The sequence below is a fragment of the Cenococcum geophilum genome (genome assembly GCF_001692895.1).
Source record: "Cenococcum geophilum 1.58 unplaced genomic scaffold K441scaffold_4, whole genome shotgun sequence".
Taxonomy (NCBI): Eukaryota; Fungi; Ascomycota; class Dothideomycetes; order Gloniales; family Gloniaceae; genus Cenococcum; species Cenococcum geophilum.
In genome coordinates this window covers 3519418-3535693 of record NW_027137562.1, presented here as the reverse complement: position 1 = coordinate 3535693, position 16276 = coordinate 3519418, and the positions used below count along the sequence as shown (strand labels likewise).

Below are 16276 nucleotides of genomic sequence, written 5' to 3'. Positions count from 1 at the left end.
GCTTGTATGCGTCCTTCCTACTATACTTATACCTTAATTAACTAAGTCGCTAATAACTTACACTTTAGTATTATTTATAGGGCGGTAGGCTTTTAAGGTAAATTAATTTAGGATATACCTAGCATTTATCTATAGTAATTTACCTTTATTATTTATGCCAAATAGCATTTTTAGTACTAGAAAGCTTAAATGCATTAGCTATAGCTTTAGAGAAGAATAGTGTAAAACCTATAAGCGAAATACTAAACACTAGCAGCCAGCCCATTTTAGAGTAACGATACGTATTATTAGCTAAGCTTAGTTTGAATTTAGATGCAATACTTTTTTATAAGAAATATTAGTAAAGGAATATGCAGCTATAAGAGTAATAGCACTCTCTTATCTAATATTACTTTGTATAAGGAACTTTCCTATAATCTACTAGTATATAGTATAATTTAGGAACGCTAAAAGGCACTCCTTATACTAGTACTTAACTGGCTCGGTCTATATTAGCTTATTATAGTAATAGTAATAAGAGGGAATAAACAATGGTAAAGTAAGTAAAGGACGGTATAGAGTTGGGGACCGAGCCAGACCCTAAAGAATAGCCTATTTTTAGGTATATCCATTTTTAGCCGCCCTAGTTTCCAAATCCTTAGATTTTTAAGGCCGTATTAGACGGTAATTAAGAAGCAGAAAGCTGTAAGAGTTTTAATATCCTTAGTAAACCTTGAATTTTCTATACTAACTTTAAACGTTTAATTAATAATACGCGTATAGAGCTATAAGCTATGGCTTAGAAACGAGCGAATTCTACTTTAAGGAATTATATAACCCTAGTCTGTACTTTATAAACCCTTAGAATTATAGGGAGACTAATATATAGGAGATAGAGCCTACTTTCTACAATGGGGTCTTATAAATGTTAATAGAGGCATTAGTAGATTAAACTTAGAAAGAACTAATAAATATATAATGCTATCTTAGGTGTAAGTTAATATAAATTAGCTATAAACGTAGAAGACTTAACCATAAAGTCGATTCCTTATTACGTGATTTAACGGCGCTAATATAGTAAAGTACTTTACTAGAATGTGACTAAGAACCTAAAACAACTCTAGTTCTAATAAGCCGCCCCTTAGTAATAAATGACCGCATAACTCTACTTAATCCATGTCCTACCTAACGTCTTCTACATAATACCGCGGTTTAAGAACCTTAGAAATATAAATTAGATGGCTAAAGGGCTATATAAGAGATAATTTAGTAAACTAGGGAAACTTTAGCTTTATCTGTCTGGACGCCTTATTAGGGAGTATTATTAAAACCCCTTACTTTAAAAACGACAATGCAATTCTTATTAAAAGAGCTATATACGAGAGCTTTAATAAATATAGCGGCAATACGGGGCTTTTACAATATTAAGGGCGTTGCGACGCTGGTATTTGGCTTAAGTTTATAAGTAATTATAATCTCCGAGCTTATCTTTGGAATTATAAGGATAATATTACTTTAGAATAACAGCTTTAATAGGGACAAAAAATTGCAGATATAGTCGCTTTTATCTATTTAAACGGCGTGATTTATAGGGACCTATAATGCTATAATATTCTTTTAGACCAAGATTTACATGCAAAAGTCGCCGACTTTAGTGGCTTCTCTTTAGATAGCTCTGCTTTCCTTATTACCGTGGCTTATAGTTATTAATACCCTAGAGAGCTACTATTAGTATAGGCAGATATCTTCGCCCTTAGATCCACCCTATATAAGGTAGCGAGTAGCTAGACTCCTTTTAATAGTTAGACTAATAAAGAGATTAAAGAGTTATTTAAAAGTTATTAATTCCCTAATACGGAATACTTAGGTCTTATAGGCTATATTATTATAAACTACTAGGAAAGAAATTACTATAGTATAGATAAAGTCGCAGAAAAATTTAAAGGTATATTATTTTTGCTAAAAACTTCGTTGCTAATAACAAGTCTAAAGAGCCATTAAATTACTCCTAAATCCTTTGACCCTTCTAAAATAGCAGCATTAGCCTTTACAATATTGGCATTTAGGTTACTCGCGGCGGTCTTATAGGTTTAAAGATTAGTACGTTAATAAGCACACTTAACGTTAAATATACTATTAGGTGTAGTTAAGGTAATTCCCTTTTGCTGAAGAACTACCTAATTATATAATTACTCCGTTTCTACCCTTTATTAGCTTTTAGTCTAGATAAGGAGTTTTGCTATTTAGTACGTTTAGGCAATAGTTTTAGATCTTATAGTTAACTATATAGTTATATGTATACTTTTTAGGGAAAGATATATAGTGGTATATCTTATTTACTATGCTCTCGCAGTATATTTAATAAATATTTATAGACGTCTTAGAAGGTTTTAAGGTGGTGGTTAATATTTAAAATATTTAATAATAGGAAGCGGGGAAGAGATTGCGTACGCTATAATAATACTAAAATATATTCTAAAAATAGGATGGTGTTAAAATTAATACTATAAAAATATAGTTTAATATAAGCATACTAATGCACATTAATACGTACTAAATTATTACGCCTTAGTAAATACCCCTCCTCTACCTAGCAAAATTTCCTAAATATATGTTTATAAAAGTAGAGTGTCTTAAAACTTTTAAATTATATATTTTTTTAATAAAGCTATTAATCTAGGATTCTAAAATTTATACTTAGGCCTATAGTTATAATAGAGCAGGGGGGAATAGCTAAAGTAGCTCTTAACGCCACTAATAGGACGATTAATAGCATAACCAACTATAGTTATATTCTCGCTATAGAGTGGTTTCTATATAAAGAAATAGCCGAAGAATAAGAAGACATTAAGTATAACTTTATTAACTCCCAAGTAAGAGACTTTAGAGGTTAAAACTGCAAATTTATCTCTTAATAGGGTGCGTCTCTTAACCTAGGGATGGACGTTATATAAACCTTAAATAAATGCCGTTAATATACTGGTTAACAATATTGTAAAAGTATAGTAGAGAGCTCCTAAATAATACCTGCTTACTTTACCTACCTCTACTTTAAAAATTGAAGGCAAATCTTTCTTAATTATTGCCTAGAACTTTAACTAAAGAATAAATAAAATAATAGTAGATACTAAAAAGGAAATAAAACATACTAAACTGGATAGTAAACTAATTATTAGTCTTGCTAAGATACTAAGATTTTAAAGACAACTAGTTAAATAATAGAAAGCTACCGCGGTAATTAATATAAATATAAGTCCCATAATTAATAAGTGTTAGGCGTTTTCTAGGGCAGTGTTTACTAAAGAGTCTTCTAGATTTTAAAGGGTCTGGATTTTATCGCCCAGTAAGTCTAAAATGACTTTTAGTATAATATCGAAAATATTTAAAGGTAATATATAGCAGTCCCGTGTGCTATTAGTATACTTAAGATAGAGCTTTTCTATCCCTACTAATAGATTTCTAGGAATGTTTTCGTTAATAAAGTTATTTGCTATATTCTGAGCTGCTATAGCAACAGTATTTACACCACTTTTAATTGCTAACGCAGCTACATTCGCACTGCTCTTAATTGCTAATGCAGCTATATTTACACCGCTCTCGATTACTAAAGCGGCTATATTCCTAGTGCTTAAAGCAGCTATAGTAGGACCCCTAACCACGCTCTTTACTAAGGTAGTACTATTACCTATAAGATTTTAAACCTAGCTAGGAATAGGCTAAAGAATATCACTTATAGCTTATAGGACAACCCCATTAATAGAGTAAAGTTCGTTAAATTTACCTATAACTAGGTATAAGTTTAAGAGTACCAAAAATAGTATTAAATAAATCTATTTACTTATATTTAACGTTACAATACCTATATCCTTAAATTCTGGTTTAAATAATACTAAAAGCCCAAATACTGCATAGCAGATAGCGGCAGTAAAGAAAATAATTAATATGCCAAACTTTACCTATTAGTTATCGTGTTTTTAGCTACTATATTTGCTAGTTATAATAACTCCACTATATTAGCTAGTTAGGCTTAACAGTAAATCTTTCTTAAGCACGGCGTAGTTCTTAGGCGGTTTATAAGTACTTTCTTAGGTGTTTAACTAATAGAGTTATTCTACGGTTTCTTTTAAGTACCTTCCCTTTAGCATAATAAATAGAGATTAAATATCTTTAGATAATAAGATTACTTAAAAAGGCTGCAGAAGTTTTTAGTAAGAGGTTAAGAGATTAAAATTCTTAAGAGTATATAATTGGAAGAGAGTTCTATACTTAAATACCGATTACTAACTAGAAGCTAATCCTAGTATAGTTAGCTCTAAAAGGAGCCAATTTAAGACTCTTTTTATTTTATTTAGGCTTAATTTAGCCTAATAAGGGTTTCCTTCTATAACTAAAATAGCTATAAAGGCAGGTTTCTTACTCTAAAGCATTTATAGTTCTATTTACTAACGTATCCTAAAAAGACGATTTATATTCTAATCCTACTTAAAGGCTTTTTAGTGACTTATAAGCTATAACAAGATTCTAGTAAAGCCTCAGCATAATATAATCTCGTTAGGTAATAAGAGGGTAAAACTATCTATATATAGAGGAACCTAAAAAAAATTTGCTAAGCCTTTGCTTAGTTTAAGGGCCTAAAATAAAAACCTTCCTCTTAAACTAGTAAGGGTTTATTAGAAATACTAATAGATATTCTACTATATATTCTATAAATCTATATATTTAGGGCTGCAAATTACACTTTACTTTTATTACTTAGTTTTTAACCGCAGCTATGTAACTCCTTTAGGATATTTATACCCTTATTTATATATCCTCCCTCGCTCTAAAAAGCCTTGCCGCTACTATATTAATTTATCTAAAGACAATAAATATAGCAGAAGGTAGTCCGCTAAATAGTGGGATACTAACTATAATATCTGCAAGTACAATCGCGAAGCTTCAGTTAGCGCAATTTCTTAAAAATTTAGAGGTTTTATTTTTTTAATAACAGCCTAATAAATATTGGAAGATGGGGCACTAATGAATACGCTAACGATACTGTTAAAATTGTTAGCAAAATCGCTGCTATGGGTGTCCCTCTCTATGCCGCGCGCTATATACTAACTAACATGTTTATAGTAAAAAGAGGTCTACCTTAAGAGCCTTACAAACCTCCTTACAAACTATAACGCAGTATTAATTCCTCCTTGCAATTATTTATTCCCTATAAACTTAACTCCTAAATTCTTTGCACTTGCTAATCTTATAATGTTTATAGGCATTAGCGCTACTATTAAACTCTCCTAACGTATAGCAGCTACTAATCCTCTGCTTATAGGTGTGGTATTATTAATACTTATGGTTAAATTACGATATAACGCCTTCTTTTATTATATCTAGGGTGAAGTGCCTAACCTAGCTCCGTTTAATACTAGAATTAGCAGTATATAGGCTTATAATCTTACTCTTTTATTTATAGTCCCTAGATTATACCTAGTTAAAGTCCTAGTACCTATTCTACTAATATTAACGGTTATATAATTAGCTGGTGCTAAATATTTAAATAGCACCGGAAGGCTGGTAGAGTAAGAGTTTATATAAGACCTAATGTAAATACCTTTTATCGCTAAAGCTAGCAAGCAACTATTAATTAAATAGGTTAACTAGCTAAATAAGCCTATTTATAAACCACTAAATATAACTATAAAAGGAAAGGGGACTATATATATACTATAAGAAATAAACGGAGCGGCTTTTATAGTAGTAATAGTTTAACAGCCTAATAATATTAATAACCTAACTCTTATAACAATAGCAGGACTAGTTATTATATTATTATCCTAGGGGGACATTATAGAGGATTTTATAAAGTTGTTATTTTAGAGAGAAGAGCTTAGTATAGGATATAGATGGCGCAATTCTTTAATGTTTTAGTAAATTAGATTTTAGTTACTTTATCAGCTTTATTTATAGCTAACTTTACCCCCTTAAGAATTTAAACTCGTTACATACAAGTATTTATCTCGCTACTATAGTATTTATATCCGTATAGGCCTTCTAGCCTTACTATACTAAGTTAAGTAGTATAAGAGTAGAATTCCCTGCTAAAGCTAGTCATATAGAAGAATGTATAATTTTTTTTAAATTAGCTTATTGGTGGGTCTGGTGGCATCTAAACCTCTAAGTCTATACTGCTTAAGTATGATTTAATAAGGTAGAAATAGGTACACGCATAAATAGCGACTCCTATCTATATAAGGAAAGGTATTAAACTATAAAATATGTCCTATTTGGCTTCGCCAAAGGACCGGTTCTTTTAGGCTAATTAGGCGTTTAATAAAAGGGGAAAGGTTAGGCGCTACAATTTTTAATTAGTATGGCTAAGCTATATGCCTAGGCTATATTGCTTATAGACTTCGCTTTATTAGTAATAAGAGACCTAAAAAGCCGGTAAAGAGTAATTTAGAACCAGTTTTAGAACCTTTAAATTTAGAAGGGTACCTTTAGCTATATAAGCCTAAGAGCTAGAAATGGCATTTAGAGAGTCTAGAAACGGAGCCTCTACTACTTTAAGTCAATCTTCTTCTTTAAAAGGCCCTATAAGCACTAACTAAGCTTAAAAACGTCGTATCTTTATCTATTTAGACTCTCTTAAACTATATAGCCTTTAACTATATTATAAACAATATATTTACCTCTACTCTTCTTACTAGTAAAACTCTTTAAGCACGTCCTTAACTACTTGCCTATTTAAGACACCCGTAACGTAATATGTAGCTCTTAATAACTCTATTTTATAGGCCTAAATACTTTTTAGCGGAAGTGTTATTGTAAAGTAAAAGTTAATATATTACTAAAAGGCTTAGTAGAGTTTAAAGAATTCCTAAAGCGCGAGCCCTATTATTATATTAAAGAAATTACTCTTAATATGACCTTACTAGACTGGCGTGAACGTCGGCTATTATTAAGCCCTCTTGCCTCTCTCTTTATTATAAGCTTAAGGGTTATAAAGAATTTCACTATAATTGTATATTATAATACTCCTTACCGCTATAGATATAGAGACGAATATAAACTCGCGATTGCACTATTAGTAATAGTAAAAGCTTTGTAAAATAGACCCCTTAAACTCTAACTGGAAAATATAAGGTCTAAAGACCTTCGCAATTTAGATAAATACTTATTAGTCCTTAAGTACGTAAAACTCCTAGATCTTACAGTTATACTTAGTAGATTTTCGCAGCTATAGGTAGGCAGTCCTTCTCGGTTTATACATTACTTATTAAACTTTAAAACTTTATTATTATTTATTAAAACATCTAAACTGGTGTAACGGAATTCCCTAGAAGGTACATATCAGATAAGACAGAAGGAGGTCTCATCTATATTCCAGAGGAACGTCTTATCTATGTTCCAGAAGGAGGTCTCACCTATGTTCTATTTACGTCCCAGAAGACACGGTTAGACAGATAAGGGGCAAAGGGTTTTACTAGCATCTTAGAAAGATTATATAGGGAGCTGGTTCTCCTCTAGAGAAGAACTAGCGATTAGTCTCTAAATAGAAGTGGTTAGAAGCATTTGTCCTTTAATACGTAAAACTTATTCTACCTTTAACTTATCTTCTATTTACCTTTAACTTACCTTCTACTTACCGGTAATACTGTTAATTAGATAATTATACGTTCCGGTTAAGCTGGCCTCTTATAATTCTAATTGCTTATAATCCGTTAGGAACGTACGGCTATTAATTAATAATAACAAACCATACTCCTGTACCCCACGAAGCAACGCCCTCACCGCAAGAGGCTCAAAGAGTTTCCCTAGAGGAGCGCATTCCCTCTTCCTACGAAGAAGCCATGGCTAGTCCATCTAACCTTACGAGACCCTTAGGAACGATTACCGCTAGGGAGTTATTAGAGCGGTCGCTATATAAGACCCTATAAAAAACAAAGGAGTTAGAGATATAATTAAGATAAGTATATTAAAACTACTAAGAACAATTATAAGGACAATTAGGGGAAGTATAGACACCCTAGATATAAAGCGGACTTAAAGGGGTAACGCCACACTATACTATAACGTTAGAAAAACCTAAATTCCGCATAAAGGAACCTAATAAGTACTATAGTAATAGTCTTTAGAACTATAATCGTTTTATCTAATAATATAAAACTAAGTTTCGGCTAGATCTAAAACGTTACTCTAATAAGTATAATCAGACACTAATTGCTTCTACCTTCCTATGTAGCACCGTTAAGAGTTTATAAATACGCTACGAAAAGAAACTTACTATACTCTTTAAATTTAGCAAACTTAGGACCTAGTTGGTTAATTAGGTCTAAGACCCTACTAATTAAGGGATGGACTATAACTAGCGATACTATAACGCCAAACAGCGGGATAGTTAGACTGTGGTCTAGTTTGTAAACTACTTAGAAGAACTAGAAGATAATATACCCTACTTAGATCTATGGGATAACGCTATATGACTTTACTAGCTACTCGCTAAGCTATAACCTAAGATTCAACAGGCCATATAAGAGAAGGGCGAAATTCCTACCTCTTAAGAAAAGCTTATCTCTAAAGCTACTCGGATTAAGAGTGCTAAAAGAGACTATTTAGGCAAGCGAAAGGAACAAGACGCCAATAATAAAGAGCGTAGGACTAGACCTAGCTTTAATAATAGGGGCAGATTCCAACCTAACCGCTCTGCGGAAGGATAACGCGAGTAGGCCTCGCAGCCCTAGAGCAACGCTGGTTAACCCTAAAATAACAATAGGCAGAGACCTAATCCGTAGGAGGGGAACCGGGAGACACGCACCTATTATAACTGTGGCAAGAAGGGCCATATAAGCCGCTTCTGCCAGCAGAAGAAGCAAAAGTCGGCCCAATTAGGAAAAGAGATAGCCTAGTAGATCTTTACTCCCTTATACTAGGCTAGTAAGAGAAGGAGGGAGTAAACTGCCGTATGGTTATTCCTATCTCCATTTAAGTTAATAACAAATAGGTAACGCGAGACTGCCTTATGGACAGCGGCGTAAGTATAGGGTTCATTTCTTAATTACTAGTAAAAGAATTAGATTTGGACCTTAGCGGCTTATAGGTGCGCACCATTTAAAGCATTAGAGGCTACCAGATTCCATACTATAGGGAATAGGCTTTTTCCGTAGCTAGCTAGGACCGCGATGGTCTATAGGACACGCAGAAGATGCGCTTCTATGCTGTAGAAATTAAGGGGTATAACCTTATTTTAGGATACCTATAGCTTCGCCAAGTTAATCCGGACATTAATTAGCCTTCAGCCTCGTATTAACATTGGAAGTCTTAACCGCGCATTATAGTTGAAGATTAAGAGACTTTCTTAAACTATATATAAGAAGAAGGGTGGGCATATACTATATATGCCACTCTTAATACCAAGAACGGGGATATAGGATATTTATTTTTGGATGTCCGGCTATACGCAGTTAAGGAACTAGAGATTCCATAGGAATATACGGACTTAGAGGATATTTCTAGTAAAGAGGCTGTATAAACCTTACCTAACCCTATGTTGGTTAAGTATAAGATAGACATAGGGGATAAACAACCTCCTTTTAGACCGCTGTATAACCTGTCAGAAAATAAGCTGGTAGTACTACGTTAATATATAGTAGACAATCTTTAGAGAGGATGGATTTGGCCCTTTATAAGCCTGGCAGGGATACCAATTATATTTATACCTAAGAAGGACGGGACCCTTCGCCTCTATATTAACTATTAGGCGCTAAATAAGATTACTATAAAGAATTGCTACCCGTTACCCTTAATAGGGAAGCTTATTAACAGGCTATCGGGCGTAAAAATATTTACGAAATTAAATCTAAAAGATGTATACTATTAAATCCGGATTAAAGCTAGCGATAAGTAGAAAACGGCGTTCCGAACACAGTACGGCCACTTTAAGTACCTAGTAATACCATTTAGGCTCACTAACGCACTAGTGACATTTTAGGCCTATATTAATAAGGCATTGTTAGGCCTATTAGACACGATATGTATAGTCTACCTTAATAACATTATAGTCTACTCTAATAACTACAAAGTATATACGTACCACGTGCGAATAGTACTAGAAAGACTGCGGGAATATAAGCTTTATATAAACCTAAAAAAGTATACGTTCTATACTACTAGCATTAATTTTTTAGGCTTTATTATTAGCGTTAACGGAGTATTAATAGAGAAAAGTCGGGTAGACGCTATTAGGGAATGGCCCTACCCTATAACATTTAGAGAAGTATAGGTTTTCTTAGGTATGGCGAACTTTTACTAAACGTTTATTGTTTACTACTTATAAGTAATACTCCTAATTACCGATCTACTAAAAGGATCTAAGAATGGCAGGAAGTTAGGACCCTTTATATTTAGGGAAGCTGCTAAGCAGGCTATAGACCGGTTAAAGGATTTATTTATATCGGCGCCTATCCTAATATACTTCTACTAGGAGCTATNTATATACCTTAAAACAAATGCATCCGGCTTTACCCTAGGGGCAATTATATCTTAATTAAAAGACGGAAAATAGCATCCTNTGGCGTTTTAGTTAAGGAAAATNACCTCTATANAGTAGCGTTATATAACGTATAACTAGAAGCTGCTCNCGATAATCGCAGTAATAAAGCACTAGCGATATTATTATATGGNAAGCAATTATCCTATTAAAGTCCTTACAGACTATAATAACCTAGAATACTTTATAACTATAAAGATGTTAAGCGGTTAATAAGCTAGGTAGGTAAAGGCACTATTGCAGTACAATTTTAAGATTACGTACCGCCTAGGAAAGACAAATCCTACTAATGGGTTATTAAGACGTCTAAATTATGAGATAGGGAGGATCTAGGACAGCATAGGGGAAATAATCCCCATATTGCAAAATTTGCTTAGGAAGAAAGAAGACTCTTTCTCTAAAACTATAGAATTTCGCGGTAGGGTAGAGGTCCCAGCAATATAGCTGCGAAGCGACATAATTATGGAGCCGTAGGATATAGTTATAGACTAGGTTATAGACTAAGCAGATGTCACAAAGTTAGCGTACCCTAGAATTAGCGAGAATTCTATAGGATATGCTAGAGGTGTCGCGGCACCTTTAACTTAACGGCGTATTAGCTGCGAGTTCTCGGATCTAAAAGGGATAGGCGAGATGCCTATCTATAGCGTGGCACACTGCATAATGGTAGGAGAATCTACTAGCACTAATGGTTTAAAACGTCTTATGCTACGCCTTAAGTCTATAATAGCGGCAGGCAAAATGGAAGTAAGCGATCTATATAAAACCTTTCCAGATCTTCTTCTTTAAGCTTAATAAAGGGACGCCTTTACCTCTAGGGAGAGGTAGAAAGATATAGTAGAGACTAACTTAGCCGGAGTTATTAAGAAGCTATAACAGCAAGACTAAAAGGGTCTATTACGCTTTAAGGGTGCTATATATGTCCTAAAGGACTAAGCAATTTAAGATAAAATTTTAAAGGTCTTCTATAATAACCCTTTTAGGGGTTACTACGGTGCTAATAGAACCCTTAAGGCCGTTTAAAGGAAATACTTTTAGGATGGAATATCTAAAGAGGTTAAGGACTATATATTAAGGTATAATACGTGCTAAAGGATATAGATATCCAGGCATCGCCTATACGGCGAGTTATTAGTACTTCCTATTCCGTAGGGACCTATATTAGAATTAATAATGGATTTTATTATAGGCTTACCCCCTACTAAGATAAGAACTAAAGAGGTTGCTAACGTTATTCTAGTAATCGTTAATAGGTATACAAAGTTTTTAGGATACTTTACTGTTATAATAATGATTATAGTAGTAGAACTAGCAGACCTATTTTTAGAACGGTAGCTCTTATTTAGCACGCTAAGGGGAATTATATCTAATAGAGGCACTATATTTAATAGTGCATTTTAGTCTTTATTCTATCTCTTATTAAAAATACGGTAAAGAATAAGTATTACCTTTTACTTATAAATAGACGGGCAAATAGAGCGTCTAAATATATTATTGGAACACTACCTCCGCTACTATATTAATTATTAACAGGATAATTGGATATTGTGGTTAGCTCTAGCGCAGCATGTATATAATATAAGCATTTATAGCAACACAAAAATGACCCCTTATAAAGCATTGTTTGGGGTAAAAGCAAATAACCCCTAGAACGTTAAGGACATTATTCCCAAAAGAAAGGCACTAGCAGCATTTAAAAGAATTAAGCAAATAAGAATTCGTAGAGAGGAACTTAAAAAGCACTTATTAGACACCCAGGCTATACAAAAAAGGTACTATAACAAAAAATATATACTAAAAGAATTCGAGATAGAAGACGAAGTCTTACTATTTATAAAAAATATTTAAATAAAACGTATTAAGAAGAAGCTGGATCACCAGTAGCTCGGACCCTTTAAGATAGTTAAGAAAACTAAAGAAAACTAAGCCTATAAATTAGAATTACTAAAATCTTATCTAATATATCCCATATTTTATATTTTCTTACTAGAGCTATACCGGAGAAAAGATAGTATAAAACTGCCCCTACCTAGCGAAATTAATAGGGAACTGGAATAGAATATAGAAGACATTTTAGACCAAAGATAGCGCCAGAAAAAGCGCGAATTTTTAGTTTATTAGAAAGGATACTCCTAGGCGTATAACAGTTAAGAACCTAAAGAGTACCTTTGGCTAGGATGCGATACCGTAATTAAAACCTTCCTAAGAACTAAAGGTAAAGACTTAGAAATGGTTCCGGATATGCTATAGGTAAAGCAATAGGGAAGACCCTATAAATTAAAACTATAGGAGTAAGTATAGGCATTAAGAACGGAAACGTTTTGCCATTATAATAGGGATCCTAAAATCCTATAAGAGGAAGCCTATAGGGACCTATAGGAGAACTACTAGGGATACTGTTTAAAGAAGACGCTGTATAAGAAGGAGTAGTAGTACTATAAGAAGTAGCCTTAGGGATTTAGAAAGATCCCCTAGGGATAAAAGAAGAGTATCCGGCCTGGCACTGGAGATACATAGTAGAGTTAATAGTACAAAGAGGAGTAAAAGGACAGCCTATAAAGAATTAGAAATTTTAAGAAATTATAAGGCACCTATAGAAACACTACCCGTTTATTATATATAGGGATTATAGTAGTATACTACGTTTATATAGATTATTACTAAAGCTTAAAATAAAGGTATCTCTAAAGTATAAAATTAATTCCTAATAATAGGGCATCCTGGAGGCACCTAAGAGGCACTATATAAAGCTATTCTATAAAAAGAAGAAAAGAGCTAGGTAATAACTTAAACACTAGTAGTAGTAATAGGAGCCTCCTCTTCTATCTTAACGTTATTATTAATGGTATTATCAGCTCCTCTATCCCTAGAAGCATTAGCACTTCCACTAATATTCTTCTTAGAATAATGGGTACTGGAAGGACTAGCACAGGCGGGAGACTAGCGAGGAGAATATTTATTTTAACCGTTGTTGCTATTCTTAGTATCCCTAGGTTCTAAATTAGCATCCAAGCAGGGATTAGAGAGATATTAGCTAAAGGAGTTAGTATAGTTCCCAAGTAAGTCACTAGAGAAACTTACCTAGCTAGAGTAGCCCACGTAAGAGTATAAATATTATTATTAATAAGGACGAGCTGTTTGCATATATGCTCCTAGATACTATATATCTAAGAATATTACATCTCTATAGTGGTGGAAACCCTTATAAAATTAAAGAGTCTATAAGTAAGGGAAGACACCTTCTGTCCCCGCCTATTACTATTAGGATATTAGCGGAAATCTTAGATGGCGTATTAGAGCCTATAAGTCTTATACACATAGATAGTAGGGATCTAGCATAATTAGCGAAATTTAAAATAGGATGGAATGGGAAATACTAGGATATAGGTCTTTCTTCTACTGTAATAATGGGAGCACTTAGATTTATTTTTGCTAAAGTAAGGCATCTTATAAACGTAGGAAGGATCCTACATAAGAGTATAAACGCAGTAATAATAGTATTTTAGGGAAACTGCCATAAAAGTAATAGATGCTGTCTAGGGCGTTATTAGAAGATTAATAATATTGCCGCCGGTCTAGGGACCACAAGCCATTATAAGAGAATACTCTAAAAAGTTAGCATTGTTATAAGAAGATAAGATAGGAATCCTATTACTTATAAACGTGTTATAAGAAGAGAATAAAGTAGCTATAAAAGAATAGCTAGAGACATAGAAGCTAAAAGCGAAGATATAGAGGAAACAGTCTACTAAAAGACAAGACAAATAGTGTTATTAATAAAAAGACATGTAAGAGGCGATAGCTTATAAACTAGAAGAAAATTAAAATAAAGACGTTATCATTAGAATCCATTTTAGGTAAATAGGGATAGTAGCTCGTAAACGTGTTATAACAGAATAACCTCCAGATTAACTTATAACAAACTCTTATAATAAGAAAGGTAAATCCCATCCAATTTTTATTATTATTATTTTAGTTCCATTATAAAAGCATTATAAGGAACTATAGTGGGAAAAGAGTAGAGGAATTAAGGACAAATGGTTTTAGCCGGAACTCTATAAAAGCTTAGTAGAGGCGAAGTCTTAGAGGACCAAGACCCTTAAAGGGGAGGCAATTATAACAAAATTCCCTAGAAGGTATATATCAGATAAAACAGAAGGAGGTCTTATCTATGTTCTAGAGGAACGTCTCATCTATATTCCAGAAGGAGGTCTTACCTATATTCCATCTACGTCTTAAAAGACACAGTCAGACAAATAAGGGGTAAAGGGTTTTACTAGCGTCTTAGAAAGATTATATAGGGAGCTAGTTCTCCTCTAAAGAAGAACTAGCGATTAGTCTCTAAATAGAAGTGGTTAGAAGCATTTGTCCTTTAATACGTGAAACTCATTCTACCTTTAACTTATCTTCTATTTACCTTCGACTTACCTTCTACTTACCGGTGACACTGTTGATTAGATAATTATACGTTCCGGTTAAGCTGGCCTCTTACAACTAGGTAATTGGAGTGCTATTATAGGTATATTAGAAAATATTAGTTCTAAGCAGCTATAAGAGTTAACTGTATCCGGGTATATAATAGGTTATTAAGGTCTTAAAACTGCCCTATAACTATTTAAAGGTTCACTTAAGGCTTTAACTTTAATAAACGTAAAACTTTATAACCTTAGCGAGTTTATAGATATATAATTCTTTATCTTAATATTAAGTATATCCGCCTTTAGAGTATTATAATAAATAGCAGATATATTAGGTTTTTCAAATATTATAAAAGTAACGTAGGCCTTTTAAATAAGCTAGTTACTAATCTTAAGTGTAATATCTATTTCTATAAGTTAAGAAACCCCCCACGCCGAGAAAAATAGGGGGTACTTTAACTTTATACCACTTAAACTATGCATACACTTTAGTGTCTATTATATTTTTATATTATATATATACTATAAGTGATCCTAAACGCGCAGGCACCTTTACACCTAAAAATTACTATTACGTTGTTATTGCCGCACCTAATTTATAGAGAGCCTCCTTTGTCGCAAAACAGACTTCTTCCGCTACAGCACTATTATTACACTTTTACTACTACCAAAACTTATAAAATAGTTCTATTTAAGCCTATAAACTTCACTATAATATTTAAAAGCCATTATTAGCGTTATGGCTGCTATCGTATAAAGATTTACGTAAGGTCGCTACTTATATTACATCAGCAAAATGTTTATACCTTCTAACAGTACTAACAGCTCCTAACAGCTCCTATTAGGGCTGTCAGAACTCACACTCGGCATCCTACCAGGAGCCTGTCAGGAGGTCGCCCGGACCACCAGGACTACTAGGACCTCCAGGACCTCTAGGACTATCAGGACAATCAGGACCATCAGGACAACAATAAAAATTCTAGATTTAAAAATAAGGATAATAACACTCCAGTATTTGCAGCCAGTGAAAAAAATATATAATTTAAAATTTAATTATATATAATCTAAATAATCCAGATCAATCTTTTCTGCCTACCGCCTATATCTATCATGGAGCTCTACAATCAAGCGTCGGGCGATCGACTGAGGAGCCTCTCACGGAGGCTCCAAATCATCGATCGGCGGTGTTCCCGACGACCCGGCCATGTGCTGATTTCCTAACTAGGCCTAGTGCCTGCCTGCCTGCCTGCCTGCCTACCTGCCTGCCTGCCTGCCTATCCTGCCTATCCTACCTATCCTGCCTATCCTGCCTGTCCTACCTATCTATGCCTACCTATGCCTGTCATGC

At 33.6% G+C, this 16276-nt stretch overlaps 1 protein-coding gene across 1 annotated transcript; it reads left to right on the top strand.

Annotated features, from left to right (window-relative positions):
* Positions 1 to 1257: 1257 nt before the first annotated feature.
* On the top strand, positions 1258 to 1407 carry K441DRAFT_539496 (uncharacterized protein; the record flags this gene model as incomplete). Its single annotated transcript, XM_067642559.1, has 1 exon — positions 1258 to 1407. A coding segment is annotated over one exon (150 nt), but the record flags the coding sequence as incomplete, so codon positions are not given.
* Between the last annotated feature and the right edge of the window lie 14869 nt (positions 1408 to 16276).